The following is a 17,300-nucleotide window of genomic DNA, read 5'->3' on the forward strand; positions in this document are numbered from 1 at the left end:
ATTCTCCATCTTATTTAAGAATTCTGTCCAAAGATTATAGGCATTCTGTGTTTTTTCTAAGACTTCCATAGCTTAAAAAAAAAAGTTCAGATCTTTGATCCACTTGAAATGTATTCTTATGAAGGATATGAAGTAGGAATACAAAAACTTTTTTCAGATGGATAGCCAACTCCCCATTATGATACTATAATAATCACTGACATTTACTGAACAATAATTAAATTGTGTCATGTACTATTCGGTTTCATTCCATCTTACCAGGTTTGTTTTGAGAATTAGACAACACATTTTAAAGAGGGAGCAAGGAAGGCACCAAATGGTTACGTACTATGCCCAACTCATACAGATAGTAACTGGTGGAATCAGGATTCTAACCCCACTAAGAATTACTCCACACTATTTGGCCTTAAAATTTCCTTTTCCCACAGATTTGAAATACTGTCTTGATAATATACCAACTTGCCATAAATATATCGATCTGTTTACGGACTTTCTATTCTACTTCAATGATCTATTTGTCTATTCTTACACTACCTTGTGACCATTTAAAATATCTGATCTTGTTATTCACCTTAATTAAAATTTTAATAAGCTCCTATTGACCTCACAATCAAGTCCAAACCCTTTAGTATGTCATATAAGGCCCCCTCCCAGCCATCTCCTACCCCTGGAGTCTCAGATGTGGGTACGATCTCTTTCTCCTATGTTCTAGTTAGAAAAACCTTCTAGTAGTTGTATGCGCAGGCCAAGCAATCATTCCATGTTAACATCCATGTCTCCGTGCTTTTGTTCATATGCTTCCTATGCCTCATTTTCTTTACTTCATATACTGGGCAAGCACTTACTCATTTTTAAAGATTAACTCAAATATTACTACCTCTAGCCTTCCCTCCCTCCCCATTCTAACCAAGTAGAAAGAAATCATTCTTTTCTCACATACAGGTCTATTCCCTCATACTTTTAACCTGGCACCATTATATGACTATATTTATTCATATATATGTTTCTCTTTTCCCCTATAATAATACGAATGTCTTCAGGGCAGGACCCTACCTTATTAAGTACCTAGCATAACCCTAATAAGTATTTGTTGAGTAAATCAATATAAAACAACCACCATCAAATTATATGAGCAATCATCTGATTTATAAAAAGATGCAACAATATTTAAAATGATACAAAATATCAATTTCAAAACATCAAAAAGTGAGTGTTTTTAACCATAGCTCATAACAGAGCAAATGGGTAAGAAGAATAATTCATGCTACAGCATACTGCTAATACGAACAGGCAACAGAAAAAGTTGGTAAAGGAAGGCAGAGGAACTCTATCTTTTAAGAATTAGAACCGAGGGGCTCCATAATCATCTGGCATCCGCTCAATGTTGTACCTGATCAGGACAAAAAATTAACACTGGTAAGAAAGGTGGGTCCAGAACCCACCTAAAAACCCATCCTTTACTGACTGCAACACTTTCACCTCCCCACTATGAATCCTTTTTGTCAGTGGGAACATTTTAAAGGGATATCATAATGAGTGATTTACAACAAAATGCTGACTTTAATATCTTTATTCTTCAAAGTCAGAAAGTTAACAAGTGAGGGAGCCAGGCACTAAGTCCAGGTAAGCCCAACTCCTCCCACTATATTGTGTTCTTCCCAGGTTGAAAAGTGAGACAGTAATAGACTGAGCACTAACATGGAAACATCCAAGCAGGATAAAGATCAGTTTTTGGTTTTTTTTTAAAATAAGCTTTTAGTTTCCCAGATAAGGTGCTGATCACATATACTAGGCTTTCAAAAAAAAAAAGATATTTCTGGCCAAAAAGATTAGCTTAATTTCAAATACTGCTTTGTATTTAGAGCTACACATCTCTATTTCTTCTAGTAATCTTACTGTAGCATGGGAATGTCTGCCTCATTCCCAAATTGTAGTTTTATCTTTTGCCCTTGTTCTTGTTACTTTGTCTCATTTCTTCAAATATAACTATGTGAGCCTTTGATATAACAATTGCTTTCAAATCTTCCTATAACCTGACCTCATTTTTAATTGATATCAGCTATATACTTTTAATCACTTCCCCCAAGAGACAGTTCTCACCTATGGTTAGAAATGTACATGATGGGAACTCCAGGGATCTTCCGGATCCTTCGCTTAAGGTCCCGGTCAACTGTGGCCACAATGTAACACTTGTGCTGTAAGAGACACCATTGAGTGTTCACACATTGAGTCTACTTAGTGATACTGAATAATGGTACACTGGCTAATCTAGAGAATTACTCATTTTCACAGTAATTAGTGAAGGAAAGGTTATAACAATTTGTTGAGTACCTACTATGATCTAGGAGTTCATATTTATAAAACACATAACAAGTTGCCAAGGGGGAATGTAGCTCTAAGAATCTTAAGGGGGAGAAGATAGAAAAATTATTTAAAAGCTGCAAATTGTTTTTTGTCTCGTAAGTGGAAGGGACTTTCACATTTAGGGCAGATGATTTCTTGGTTTGGGGAAATACCCCAAAAGACTCAATGCAAAGGCAGAGTAAATGCCTTAGACCGGAGGGCACACTTTTGCCTTTCCTGGAGCCTCTGGGCTTGGGCCTACTCTGAGAGCTCCTAGGGGTGGAGGCAGGCTACTTCCTCAGCCATGAAGCCAGAATGGATCGCCAGGACAAGTCTGAGCCTAGGAGTTCTGAAAGCAGTACCATTTAGCTGCCAGCTGTATTATATTTTACTTCCATCATACCCCAATCTCCCATTCAATTTTGAAAAGAGTTGTAGCCTGGTGTCAGCTGTGCTGTGGGAAGTTAAGGCAAATGCTGTCTCCACCCATGGGATGGAGTGGCTAAAGGGATGGCAGTGTGGTCACCAGATGAAGATGATTATCCCCAGCAGAGGAGGCTCCAGTAAGGGCAATCAATGGCAGAAGTTCTTGTGGTGCTTGACAAGGAGGCCAGAACAGAAGAATCAAAAACCTAGTTATTCCAGGTACTTGTAAGACAGCATCCTGGGACACTCAGATGTAAGTGAGAAACACTTGCTTAGGCATGGTGGAGAGGAACAAAATTCCTGCATGGGGGGAATAATGGAAATGGATGATTTCTGATTCACAGGGAGGTGAAACCTGATATTATATGTACACTCACTCACTTAAAGCATTTTATAGAGATGATTGGCGGAATAAAGAAATCAGTAAGTGCCCCAAATCACATACCCAATTAAATGCAGGTGCTGAGATTTGAAATCCATATCTCCTCCCCAAGCCTGTGATTTTCCCATTACAGTTAGAGTATACATTTCCAGTCCACTTCCTCAAGTAAATAAGGGCACCTATGCTTCCTGTGAAGCACAAAGTCAACATTTAAAAACTGATGATACCTGAGTTACTCTCTGTACTAAGCAGTCATCTGCATAGGTTCCTTTGTGTGTGCATGGTAATCGTTCAAATCTTGGATCCTTGGCAATCCTAAAGGGTTACAAAACTGGATTAACAACAATTCAGGCAATTGGATAACTTTCTGACTCTTTATCTGTGAAATAAGAGTGACTTGATCTATGTAGAGATTTTAAGGCACCTCTCACCTCCTGCAACTTATCTTCTAATTGGAAAGACAACTGAGAGAAGCTGGTGTGCCTTAGGTCATGTAATCTTCACAGAACTTTGAATTACATTTCCATTTTACAAACGAGGAAGCAGATTTAGAGAGATTAATTAACTTGTTCTAAGTACACAGGTGGGAAAAGCCAGGATTCAAAACCAAACAATTTTAACCTAACCATTTCACTTTTAGAAGCTGTCTTACACAAATGTGCAAGAATATAGGCACAAGGATGGCCACTACAGAACACTTTATAATAGTGAAAAACTGCAGATAGTCTGAATATCCATCAGCAAGGTAAAAATTAAATATATTTTGATGCCCACCCTGTTTAAAAAAAAAAAAAAGCATGAGATACAGCTATCTGTACCAACATGGAAGGCTTGCTGAATAAACAAACTCAAAAAAATTCAAACTGTTGAATAAAAAAAGTCATTGAACAATATACATATATGATTCAATTAAGGAAATACAAATCTCTTTCATTGTCTTTCTCTACACTTGCATTTGCTTAGAAAAAAGGTCTGGAAAAACATACTAATTATACACTAACCCTTCTCAGTTGTTACCATTAGGGTGGAAGAATGGACAAAGTGTGAATATGCCGGGGGACTTCTACTTTTTATTGTATATACATGTTTACATTGTTTGCCATAAATAAATCAAACATGTTATTTTCATACAAATTTGAAAAAAGAAAAACCCCAAGTCTGTGATTCCCAGAACCATGTTCTTCCTATTACATAATGACGAGTCACAAACTGAATAAAACTACAAGGCAGCACATAGGTACCAAGTGCAAGAAAAATATTCCATATTGCAGTAGTTCAGAGCTAAGTCACTGTGAATTTGGTATACTTAAAAAAAATTATATGGAGGGGCACCTGGGTGGCTCAGTTGGTTGGGCGACTGCCTTCGGCTCAGGTCATGATCCTGGAGTCCCAGGATCGAGTCCCGCATCGGGCTCCCTGCTCGGCAGGGAGTCTGCTTCTCCCTCTGACCCTCCCCCTCTCATGCTCTCTCTCTCTCAAATAAATAAAATCTTTAAAAAAAAAATTATATGGAGATTAAATAAAATAAAGACGAAAGAATATTCCATGCAAAGTGAGGGCAGGCATGTTCCAAACAGGGCACCAACCATCTATAAAATGGTTCATTGGTGTTCAGGGAGGAGCAAGCACATCTCTGGTAGGGAAAGAGTGTTTGTGCAGAGGAGAGTGAAACAGGGCTGGGAAGACAGAACTTTCTGCAGTGATATTGCCAAATTGCTCTCCAAAGTTGACTGTCCACTTTACATCCTTATCTGTTGAATATGAGAATTCCCACTGGTCCCCAGTCCCAACTATTCATGGCATTGTTAAGTAGACTTTTCAATTCTTGCCAATCTGCTGGGCATGAAATGATATCTCCTTGTGAATTTAAGGATTTTGTCTTTTTCTTATGGATTTGTAGTTTTTTATGTATTTTGAAAATAACCCTTTGTTGATTATATGCATTACTAGTATCTTCTATCTGTGACTTATTGTTTTGCTTTGTTTATGCTGTCTTTTGTTATAAAGTAGTATTCAATTTTTTTTTTAAAGATTTTATTTATTTATTTGACAGAGAGAGAGCGCAAGAGAGCACAAACAGGGGGAGGGTCAGAGGTAGAGGGAGAAGCAGACTCCCTGCTAAGTAGGGAGCCCTATACGGGGCTTGATCCCAGAATCCTGAGATCATACCCGAGCCCAAGGCAGATGCTTAACTGACTGAAGCTACCCAGGTGTCCCAGTATTCGATTTCAATATAGTCAGATTGATTAGTTTTCCATTATGGTTTGGACTTCTTCAGAAAGCCCTGCCCACTCCAAAATCACTAAGATAGTCTCTATATTTTCTATAAAAGTCTAGATACTTAATCTACCTGGAACTGATTTTTGTGAAAGAGGTAAGAATCCAGTTTTGTTTCTTTCCACAGTGATAATCAATATTTTAATAGTTTATCACTTTCCCATTCAGCTAAACAGTGCTACCACTCTTATACATTGGGTTCCTATTTTTCTTTGCCTTTAAAAAAACTAGCTTTATTAGGTATAAATGAAATATAATAAAATTCACTGATAGTATGTGTAAAATTTGACGAGTTTTGACAAATTTATATATCCATGTCCCTATCTCCATAATTGAGATATAGAACATTCCTGTCACTACAAAAAGTTCCTTGTGTCCCTTTGCAGTTAATCCACTTTTCTCATGCTCAGCTCCAGTTAACCACTATGTTCTATTAGTCTAGTTTTGCCTTTTCTGGAATTTCATATAAATGGAATCACACTTCTGGAGTGATGGAAATGTTCTATTTCATGACTATGATGGTGGTTCCATAACTGTACACATTTGCCTAGCCCAGCAAATTATACAATTAAACTTGGTGAATTTTACAGTATGCAATTTATAACTCTAAAAGGTGACACACAAAGAGACGCACAAATTCACTGGTACATCTTGGACCTTGATTGAATCTTTTACCCATGCATGATTTTGTAATATTATTCATTGATCATTTGGAAAATACCAACTCATTGAATCACACAAATCTTCCCAAATATTAACACATTTCATTATACAATACCAAAAAAATCATACTCAGTATCTTCACTGGTCTCAACAGAAAGGTCTTTAGTATTGGGAATGTGATAAGCTCATGATTTTTCAAAACTCTAATTTTCAGTGCTCGCTTAAGCAGCACATATACTCAAAACTCTCAATTTTCACTTGAAAGCTTGAATTTTATCATTGGCAACTAATACCGTTAAGTTGTTTTCCTTGAAGTAACAGATTCACTGCATTAATTTTTGAGAAACTATCTGCAAAATATAGTCTGAAAAATCAGTGTTTGTCAGTTATTCTTCACATAAAAATGATATTCCATGAAAAAGCAGCTGGTTTGGCTCACAACTCAAACAAGCACAAATGCTCTTCACTAAGGCAAGCTTGACTCTTGGGTATGCAACAGAAATGCTGTAGGTATATTTTACACTTCATCACAAGGAATACCGACGTGTACTCTAGGGTCGAAATTTAACAAAGTCAACAAATTCTACTGCTTCATCAAGGATATTCTTAAGGGACTCTGTTTTGGGGCTTTTTTTTTTGAAGATTTTATTTATTTGACAGAGAGAGACACAGTGAGAGAGGGAACACAAGCAGGGGGAGTGGGAGAGGGAGAAGCAGGCTCCCCTCTGAGCAGGGAGCCCAACGCAGGGCTCAGTCCCAGGACCCTGAGATCATAACCTGAGCCAAAGGCAGACGCTTAACAACTGAGCCACCCAGGTGCCCCTAAGATTTTATTTTTTTAAGTAATCTCTAAAACACCCAATTTAGGGCTCAAATTTATAATCCTGAGATCAAAAGTTGCATGCTCTACCGACTGAGCCACCTGAGCACCCCTGCATTGTTTTTGTTTTTTGTTTTTAACTGCCAGTGAGTGGCAGTGAAGAATACGAAGTCTACTAACATTATTTGGGTCCACTGTCTTGATTGGTACTAAGGCACCAGCATTTCTGCCATCAGTATAAATGTCAGCACAGTGACAAAGACAACGTCTTGATATTATTATGAAAATAGTTTTGTTAAGCTCCCTGCAAAGATCTCCGGACTCCTACAGGTCAATGGACCATACTTTGGGAACCACTACTTTTAATTCAAGTGTACTTTCTAGAGTAAGCTCAAAACTCAGAATGTGGATCCTTTAAGTGTGAGATTCTAAAAGAGATATCTAGATAACTAATAAAAAGACACTTTCTAATTGGAAATCTAGAGGAACTTAAAAGGAGGTCTACAAGACCAATATGACTACCTAACTTCATTCACAAAACTTCAGCTTAGGGGTGCCTAGGTGGCTCAGTCGGTTAAGTGTCTGACTTCAGCTCAGGTCATGATCTTGGGCTCCTGGGATAGAGCCCCAGGGACCGGCCAGCTTCCTGCTCAGGGGGGAGCCTGCTTCTCCCTCTCCTCTGCCCACTGCCGCCCCCCCTCCACCCCGGCTCATGCTCTCTCTCACATAAATAAATAAAATCTTTAAAAAAAAAATTTCAGCTTAAAATTCTTTAACCTTCAAATGTTTGCTTTCTTGATCATAAATAGTTAACTAGTTTTTTATATTTAAACTAATTATCCAAGAAATCACACAGCAAATAGATGAAGGAGGATCAAAAGAATCTTCAGTATAACAATCTAGACTAGCTCCTTCCTACCTTAGAGCCACTCGATACTTTTGCCCCAGTTTCTCAATTTCAGCCATCACACAGTCAGTTATACAAGGGATACCTGCCAGGAAAAAAAAAATACATATTAATAACAGAACTTGTAAAGAAACTTTGGTTTTACTCTCTGAATTATATCCCATTGAGAGTCTTTAAAAGACCCATGAGGCTTCTGGAATGACAGAATAACACACTGAACCATGAGAACTAGAGGTGAATAAAATCCCTTTTGATGAGGAGACTAGAGAACCAAACGGTCCCAACCCCACACTACAGATTCATAAAGTGTCATGAATGTGCCTGGGGGAAAAAAATTAAGCTAGATCCCTATCATTCTTTTTATATTAAAATAAATTCTAGATGGAAAAAAATTTAAATATGAACCAAAAGAAACCATGCAATTAATCAGAAAATGTAAATTTGATCACATAAAAACAAAACATTTCTGTTTGACAGCTATCAAAGTCATATTAAAATACAAATAAACTAGGAAAAATATTTCTACACATTCATCAAAGGGCGAATTTCTTTAACATACAAAGAGCTTGTAATGATAGCTTAAGTTATGTGCTATTTGCCAGACACTGGGCGAAGCACTTTATGAGGATAGCTCACTTCATATTCAGAATAATTCCTATCAGGTAGCATTGTTATTATTATCATCCCCATTTTATAGATCAGGAACCTAAGGCACAAAGAAATAAGTAGAAGCAAATGGTGAAGCTGAGATGTGAATGGAGACAGTCAGGCTATAGACTTTTTTTGTTTGTTTTTTTAATTTCATTTTATTATGTTATGTTAATCACCATACATCATTAGTTTTTGATGTAGTGTTCCATGATTCATTATTTGCGTATAACACCCAGTGCTCCATTCAATATGTGCCCTCTTTAATACCCATCACCAGGCTAACCCATCCCCCCACCCCCCTCCCCTCTAGAACCCTTTGTTTCTCAGAGTCCATAGTATAGACTGGATTCTTAACCACACGCTACATTTCAGTTCATACACTTCAGGTCATAGAGGAAGACACACAATGGTCAATGAGCATAAGGGTGCTCAATCTCACTCCTAATTAAAGAGCTATAAATTGAAACAGTATTTCATTTTCTACCTATTAGAGCGGCAAAGATTAAACAAGGAAAATACCCAATACTGAGGAAACAGGTATTCTCACACTAAGTAGGTGTAAAAATGTGTATCACTATTTTAGGGCAATTTTGCAATACCTGTTAAAATAAGAAAATATACATACCCCTTGATATTGCAATACAGCTTCTGGAAATGTATCCTAAAGAATTACTCTACCCTAACAGAGACATATTCACATAGATATTCACTACAACAGCCTTATTTATAATAATGTAAAAACTACAAGTAGGGCGCCTGGGTGGCTCAGGTGGTTAAGCGACTGCCTTCGGCTCAGGTCATGATCCTGGAGTCCCTGGATCGAGTCCCGCATTGGGCTCCCTGCTCAGCAGGGAGTCTGCTTCTCCCTCTGACCCTCCCGACCCTCCCCGCTCTCATGCTCTCTCTCTCTCAAATAAATAAATAAAATCTTTAAAAAAAAAAAAAACAAAACAAAACTGCAAGTAATCCAAAATATCTAATAGGATATCGACCTTTAAAAATCATATAAATACTATGTAAACTAAAAAAAAGAATGAGGTCCACTATATATACTGACACAGCAAAACGTTCAAGATATATTTGTTCAAGGGGCACCTGGGTGGCTCAGCTGGTTAAATGTCTGCCTTTGGCTCAGGTCCTGGGATGGAGCCCTACGTTAGGCTCCCTGCTCAGCAGGAGTCTGCTTCTCCTTCCTTCTGCTCTCCCATCCCCCACCCCAGCTTGTGTGTGCACACGCTCTCTCTCTCTCAAATAAATAAAAAACCGTTAAAAAAAAAGATATATTTGTTATTTGTTCAATGTAAAAAGTAAGAAAAAATGGATGAGTAATCTAGCCACACAATGGAATATTATTTGGTAATGAAAAGAAGTATGTACTGATACATGCTTTAACACAGACAAGCCTTGAAAACATGCTAAATGGAAGAGGACAAAACATTATATGATCTCACTTTAATGAAATGTCCAAAATAGGCAAATCTATAGAGACAGACTGCAAATTAGTGGTTGTCTAGGGAGGGAAATGGGAAAGGTTGGGGATGATGGTTAAGGGGTTCAGAGTTTCTTTTTGGATAATAAAATATTCTAAAATTGACTTTGAATATGCTAAAAGCCATTGAATCATACACTTTAAATGGTATGTGAATTATATCTTAGAGCTGTTAAAAAACGCACAAAGACATATAGTAAATAATCTATGATCCATTTTCATTAATAAAATAAACAAAAATAACCTATAATTCACAGAGATTGTATACGAAGTTTTAGAGGGGCACCTGGGTGGCTCAGTCAGTTAAGGATCTAACCCTAGATTTCAGCTCAGGCCTTGATCTCAGGATCGTGAGTTCAAGTCCCGCAATGGGCTCCGCAATGGGCTCCACGCTGGCTGTGGAGCCTATTAAAAAAACATAAAAAATAAATAAAATAAAAATAAAAACTGTCCCCCTCTGAGGAAAGGCATTATAGGGAGCTTTAATGTTTTTATGCTAGATTTTTTTTTTACAAGTACAGAAATATTTTTGAATGTGGACAAAGTTAAATTTTAAACTAAGTACAATGTCCAGAAGAAAAAGCAGTTGTAAAATGGAGATATGAAATCAGTAAGATCAGACAGTCATGGAATCAGAGGGCATTACACACCTTAAGAGGATCAATTTCAGAGCCATGTAGCAGTAAAGCAAGCAAGGGCTTGCATCTGGAGCAGGAAAGTAGGCCCAGGAAGAGGACTATCAAGAAAGGGAAGGTAACAGGGAAGAGCACTCATGGGCAGAAAAGAAAGCTGATGGAAAGCTAACTATCCTCCCTTGTTGGACTATCAGGCAGAAATGGGACCAGGAGCTATGAAAAGGTCAAAGGGGCATCTTTAAGGGAAGAGGAAGATAAAGGTCTTCCTTCAGGCATAAAGGCAAGTGAGGAAAAATTAAATAGCTAGAGCTTAAAAACAGTTAAGGAATCTCCTAGGTAACTGAATTTGTACTGTACTTGAATGTTTCTTCAACTTTTCCTTTGAGGTATTATGTTACATAGAAGATTACAGAAAGTGGTATTTTCCTTAATAAGTTTTTATTTATTATTATTAATTTTTTTTTTTAGAGAGAGAGGGGTGGAGAGGGAGAGAGAGAATCTTAAGCAGGTTCCACGTCCAGCATGGATCCCAAAACCAGGTTCGATCTCACAACCCTGAGATCATGACCTGAGCCAAAATCAAGAGTTGACGCTTAACTGCCTGAGCCACCAGTCAAGTTTGAAGTGCCCCAGTAAGTTTGTTTTCAAAAAAGGCACAGTGAGACTTCAACAAATGGTGTTGGGAAAATTGGACAGCCACATGCAGAAGAATGAAACTGGACCATTTCCTTACACCACACACAAAAATAGACTCAAAATGGATGAAAGACCTAAATGTGAGACAGGAATCCATCAAAATCCTAGAGAACACAGGCACCAACCTCTTCGACCTCAGCTGCAGCAACTTCTTCCTAGAAACATTGCCAAAGGCAAGGGAAGCAAGGGCAAAAATGAACTATTGGGACTTCATCAAGATAAAAAGCTTTTGCAAAGCAAAGGAAACAGTCAACAAAACCAAAAGACAACCGACAGAATGGGAGAAGTATTTGCAAATGACGTATCAGATAAAGGGCTAGTATCCAAAATCTATAAAGTACTTAACAAACTCAACACCCAAAGAACAAATAATCCAATCAAGAAATGGGCAGAAGACATGAATAGACATTTTTCCAAAGAAGACATCCAAATGGCCAATAGACACATGAAAAAGTGCTCAACATCACCCGGCATCAGGGAAATCCAAATCAAACCTCAACGAGATACCACCTCACACCAGTCAGAATGGCTAAATTAACAAGTCAGGAAACGACAGATATTGGCGAGGATGCGGAGAAAGGGGAACCCTCCTAGGCTGTTGGTAGGAATGCAAGTTGGTGCAGCCACTCTGGAAAACAGTATGGAGGTTCCTCAAAAAGTTGAAAATAGAGCTACCCTATGACCCACCAACTGCACTACTGGGTATTTATCCCAAAGATATATCCGAAGGGGTATATGCACCCCAATGTTTCCAGCAGCAATGTCCACAATAGCCAAACTGTGGAAAGAGCCAAGATGTCCATCAACAGATGAATGGATAAAGAAGATGTGGTATATATATACAATGGAATATTATGCAGCCATCAAAAAAAAAAAAAAAAACCCAAAACCAAAATCTTGCCATTTGCAACAATGTGGATGGAACCAGAGGGTATTTTGCTAAGCGAAATAAATCAATCAGAGAAAGACAAGCATCATATGATCTCACTGATACGAGGAATTCTTAATCTCAGGAAACAAACTGAGGTGGGGGTGGGAGGGATGGGGTGGCTGGGTGATAGACACTGGGGAGGGTATGTGCTATGGTGAGCGCTGTGAATTGTGTAAGACTGAGAAATCACAGACTTGTACCTCTGAAACAGATAATACATTATATGTTAAAAAAAAAAAAAACCAAGTAGATAGTAGGATGGGAAAAATGAAGGAGGGTGGGAATCGGAGGGGGAGATGAACCATGAGAGACTATGGACTCTGAGAAACAAACTGAGGATTTTAAGAGGGGGGGAGAGTGGGGGGATGAGTTAGCCTGGTGATGCGTATTAAGGAGGGCATGTTCTGCATGGAGCACTGGGTGTTATATGCAAACAATGAATCATGGAACACTACATCAAAAAAAAAAAAAAAAAAAGAAAAGGCACAGTGAGAGCATTTAGCTGTACACATTATAGCTGTACTCCAAGGTATCCATATCTAGAAAAAGCACTCCTCTAGGACGAAAGCTTTCCTAAATGGTCACCATTTAGATAATAGTGATGGAACTATAGAGTCAAGGAAACAATTCACCTTCAAAGGGCCATGCCTGAACCCTCCATTGATTTTATTTATAAGTAGGTCACAGCATTCCTAGATAAGCAGCTAGCACACTTTACTTATAGTTATAAAAAAGACCATGGGAATACAAAAAGTCTACCAAAGTTTAGTGTCTTCCCTCATCCAAGGCCACCCTAGTCCGCTCTCACAGGCAGGTAGGGCCCCCAGTTCAGGTTATTCTTTATTATTCCTACAAGCTTAAAACAATTAAAGTATTACATATACATAGCTTAAAAAGAAATATGGAAAAGTCTGTATGAAAAAATTACTGTTCCTTGATCCTTTCCCACCCACCAATTCTGATCCTTACAGACCACTATTTTACTTCATTAGCTGTTTTTCTCATTTGGTGGTTACCTTCATATATTGATATAATAAACTTATACACTTTTATATTTATTAATTTTATGGCATTTAAAGAATTTAGGTCTCTTACTCATCACATTTCTTAGCCCATCTTCCAAACTTACTAGTTTCAATAAATCAATAAACAACATTTACGTTACTATCATTCTATAAATGTTCATTAGATAGCATCCTTTAAAAATTAAAGGACGTGCAAATTTTTTCCTTTGATTTATTCTTTTTTTTTTTTTTTTTTAAAGATTTTATTTATTTGACAGAGAGAGACACAGCAAGAGAGGGAACACAAGCAGGGGGAGTGGGAGAGGGAGAAGCAGGCTTCCCGTGGAGCTGGGAGCCCGATGCGGGGCTCGATCCCAGGACCCTCGGACCATGACCTGAGCGGAAGGCAGGCGCTTAACGACTGAGCCACCCAGGCGCCCCTCCTTTGATTTATTCTTTATGGCAAGGTATAAGTCTAGTTTTCATTTGTACCTTTAACTAGATGATTGGAAAAAATATAAATGTAAATCCACCACAAAATGCAACAGATCTCATTATTAGGAAGTGATTCCCTTGCACATGGCCTAGATTTTCTTCTTCTTACTCATGGTAGTGAAGGAAGATCACTTGAAGGAGGGGACACCCAAACACAAGAGAAAGCTACTAATGGTAAACTGCATACCTAGGTGGAAATAAACTATGTCTGGTCCTTTGTGGTGCAAATAAACACCAAATTGAATAAACTTAAGAGCTGTTAACCAGCATCACTTCTAGTTCTGTGACCATAAATAGCAAAATATCTTATTTAGCTTTTCTACAATGGAGTGGAACGGAAAATGTTTCCTCCTTAATGTAAAACAATTCTGAAAAATGTAATAAATTTTCATTTACCCAGAATTTTAAAATCCAGAATTCTAAAACAAAAAATGCCCACCCCATGTTCAAAATTGATGTCCACAACATTAAAGCAGGCTAAGTGTGTTCTGATTGTGAGGTTTAATTACTACCAGTCACGTCTGCATTATATTTCAATTCACCGAAAATGGTCATTGCCACAGTGAGCAAATTAAATGACCAGAAATCCAACTAACTAGGACCCCACTCCCCTCTTTTCATGTATTTGGATAATTATAATTACTCTGTACAAATGACATGAAATGCAAAAGTATGATACTCACACTTGGCATACAGACAGTCCATCATTGACTGTACTAAGTCAAGTTTCGCTTTAATGGAAAAGTTGATAAAGTTGGTATCAACCAGGATGTGGTAAGGTGGGCCCAGCTGTGTGTTATATTGGAAGAATAAGCAGGAAGGATGTTGGGGGCTGAAGGAAGAAGATACAAAACACAAAGTAATGTCTACATTGATACTTTGATATCAACAATGCAAATGAAGTTCTGCTTCGAACTGTTTGCTATAGATTAAGCTCCTTTTTCCTTATTCATTGGAAATAAATCCTAATAAATCCTGTGACGAAATATCCATTACCAATCTAGGGCAAAATGAGATAATAAAGAAAATATGATAAGGTTTCATAAAATTAGGTGTATTTATTTAAAAGGAATGACCTTTATCCTGAAATTTTGTCCTTACTATTTTTGGTGAAACATTCTTTCATCAAATGCTGATCTGTTAAACAGTGACAACTGTTTCTTTTGAAAGATCTTGGCAAAGAAGAAAAATTAATAATTCTAGATCTAATCCCTAAGATTTTAGGGGAAATTTCACTGCTTCATGAAATCCAAAAACTTTCGAACTACTGGAATGGATACATGTTCACTAATATCACTTTCATTTGCATAGTTGTGCCAGACTTACAGATGGCTTACAAAACAGCTTAGGGAAAGCCCGGATTTCTAAGATTTCTATGGTTCTAAAAATCTCTTCTACATTTAAAGGAAAACTTGAAATTTTTGATTACTCACACTTCTCTTTCCTTGAGTGCACTGGGATCTTTCTTTTCTTTCTTTTTAGGTTTTAATCTGTCCTTCTCTTTACTAGGAAAAAAGAAAGTAAATTAAATGCAAAAGAAAAAAATCAATGCAGTTATAATCTCATTCAACATGTAAAGTTTCTTTCTTCCTTCTTTTTTTTGCTTACAGAGGAAATCCTATTTTGTGATTTTTTCATGTTAATATCCATAGCACAGATAATTACGTGGGAAGTAGGCTGAAAGTAACTAATCAGTTAAACATAATGAAATTTAAGAATCTCTAGCCAATAATCCATAAAAATTATTAATGGGGGGGACGCCTGGGTGGCTCATTCAGTTGAGCATCTGTCTTCAGGTCAGGTCATGATCCCAGGGTCCTAGGATTGAGTCCCACATTGGGCTCCCTGCTCAGTGGGGAGTCTGCTTCTCCCTCTGCCTGCTGCTCCCCTGCTTGTGCTCTCTCTGACAAATAAACAAAATCTAAAAAAAAAAAATTGTTAATGGGTAAATAAAAGTTATACTATCATTTCTTTGTCAGAAGCTCTTTGTATCAAGGATCAAAATCCACTTCAATGCGGTGAAAAAACAGGCTGACATTTATCTTCTGAAGACTCAAATGTTCCAACAGTAGGGAGGAAAAAGCTTCCCCCATATGCCTCTTAAAAAAGGCTAAAATGTTGGTTAAGCAACTGCCTTCGGCTCAGGTCATGATCCTGGAGTCCCGGGATCGAGTCCCGCATCGGGCTCCCTGCTCAGCGAGGAGCCTGCTTCTCCCTCTGACCCTCCCCCCTCTCATGTACTCTCTCTCATTCTCGCTCTCTCAAATAAATAAATAAATCTTAAAAAATAGGATAAAATGTAAAAATACATACACAAAATTTAACCCTTAACTGGAAATAAAATATTATCAATGAGGCAAGTTCCCTAAAAATTACATAATACATACATACTAAAGGCTGAGAATACAATTTAGTAACTCTGAAGGCCATTCCTTTGTTCTAAGGTTATTAAACACAATGAAGACCAGTCTTTTTTCTTTTCTCTCTTTCCTTTCCTTCCTTCCTTTCTAAAGTAAGCTCTAGGCCCAAGGTGGGGCTTGCACTCACCACCCTAGATCAACAGTCTGATGCTCTACTGACTGAGCCAGCCAGGTGCCCCAAGACCAGTCCTTATTTCCTAACTTTGTTCTTCACTGAAGCAGGGAAGCTTACAACAGGGAATGTCATTTCACTTTCCCACAGTGGTTTAGAGTCTTTGGATAAAATGGAGACATCTAGGTGTCTTCCCATTCTTTCTTTTAAAAGTAAGTGGCAGGTGCTGGGGCCACAAGACAAACATGGTCTCTGACCTCACCGTCTTTCAACAATTTCAACATTTTTTTCCCCTGGGGAATATAAGAAGTGTAATGGCAAAAACACAAAGATATTCCTACCTACCAAACTCCTAGGAGGCTTAAATGTGATATCGTAGATAAAATATATAAAAACGGTGGAAGAGAGCGAACACTTCAGTAATGTTTAATTTCCATCCCCTTCTCCAGAGTAATCGCTCAGCATCTAAGTGGCTGTTACACACTTGCCTACTATCCTATGCTATATAAAACCAAGACACAATAATTTTTAACGTAAACACAAAATAATGACAAAACTTTACTACTTGATGCCCTCTTAACTCTTACATCTTTGGGAATAGATTGATTCCAGATACTCACAGCCTCTGATCTCGGAGACTAAGCATTCGCTTCATGGTGGCATACTTTCTTGCTTTCTTTTGCTTCCCCTTGAAACAGAAATTTTAGAGTTAAAAGAATTGGAAATACATCGTATCTTCTTGAGTTCTTTCTCTTGTTTTGTCCACTCCCTTCCCTTCTTCCCTCAAATACCCAGCACCTCTTTGTGCCCCAAACTGGTCCTCCTGTCCCCACTCACTAGAGCATAGCAGGCAACGCTCGAGCAGTTCAAGAACTACAATCAGAACGAAAACAATTAAGGGTAATACAGAGGAAATTTGGCCAACGGCTGATCGGCTCAATCTGCTCCCCTAAAATGTGGTCTTACAAAATCACTTCTCAAACCCTCCTCTCACCATGTTCACGCCGTGCTCTTGTTTCTTCCGGAATCACGAACCGCGCGACACTTCT

The 17,300-nt window shown here is 38.0% G+C and overlaps 1 protein-coding gene across 2 annotated transcripts; it reads right to left on the bottom strand.

Moving 5' to 3' along the window:
* Positions 1-1,124: 1,124 nt before the first annotated feature.
* On the bottom strand, positions 1,125-17,294 carry FCF1 (FCF1 rRNA-processing protein). 2 transcript variants are annotated; one of them, XM_034993146.1, is made up of 8 exons: positions 17,246-17,294; positions 16,872-16,939; positions 15,153-15,224; positions 14,403-14,551; positions 7,831-7,903; positions 3,379-3,466; positions 2,101-2,195; positions 1,125-1,390 (listed from the first exon to the last, which is right to left on the bottom strand). In XM_034993146.1, exons 1-8 carry the CDS (start codon positions 17,246-17,248, stop codon positions 1,342-1,344), a joined length of 597 nt encoding a protein of 198 aa, XP_034849037.1. In that variant the 5' UTR covers positions 17,249-17,294; the 3' UTR covers positions 1,125-1,341. The 2 variants fall into 2 exon arrangements, with proteins under 2 accessions (XP_034849037.1, XP_034849038.1); XM_034993147.1 differs by lacking the exon at positions 17,246-17,294 and adding an exon at positions 17,089-17,239 and having other exon boundaries at positions 1,132-1,390.
* Between the last annotated feature and the right edge of the window lie 6 nt (positions 17,295-17,300).

This window comes from Mirounga leonina, unplaced genomic scaffold (genome assembly GCF_011800145.1).
Source record: "Mirounga leonina isolate KUSES-001 unplaced genomic scaffold, KU_Mleo_1.0 Mir_82, whole genome shotgun sequence".
Lineage (NCBI taxonomy): Eukaryota > Metazoa > Chordata > Mammalia > Carnivora > Phocidae > Mirounga > Mirounga leonina.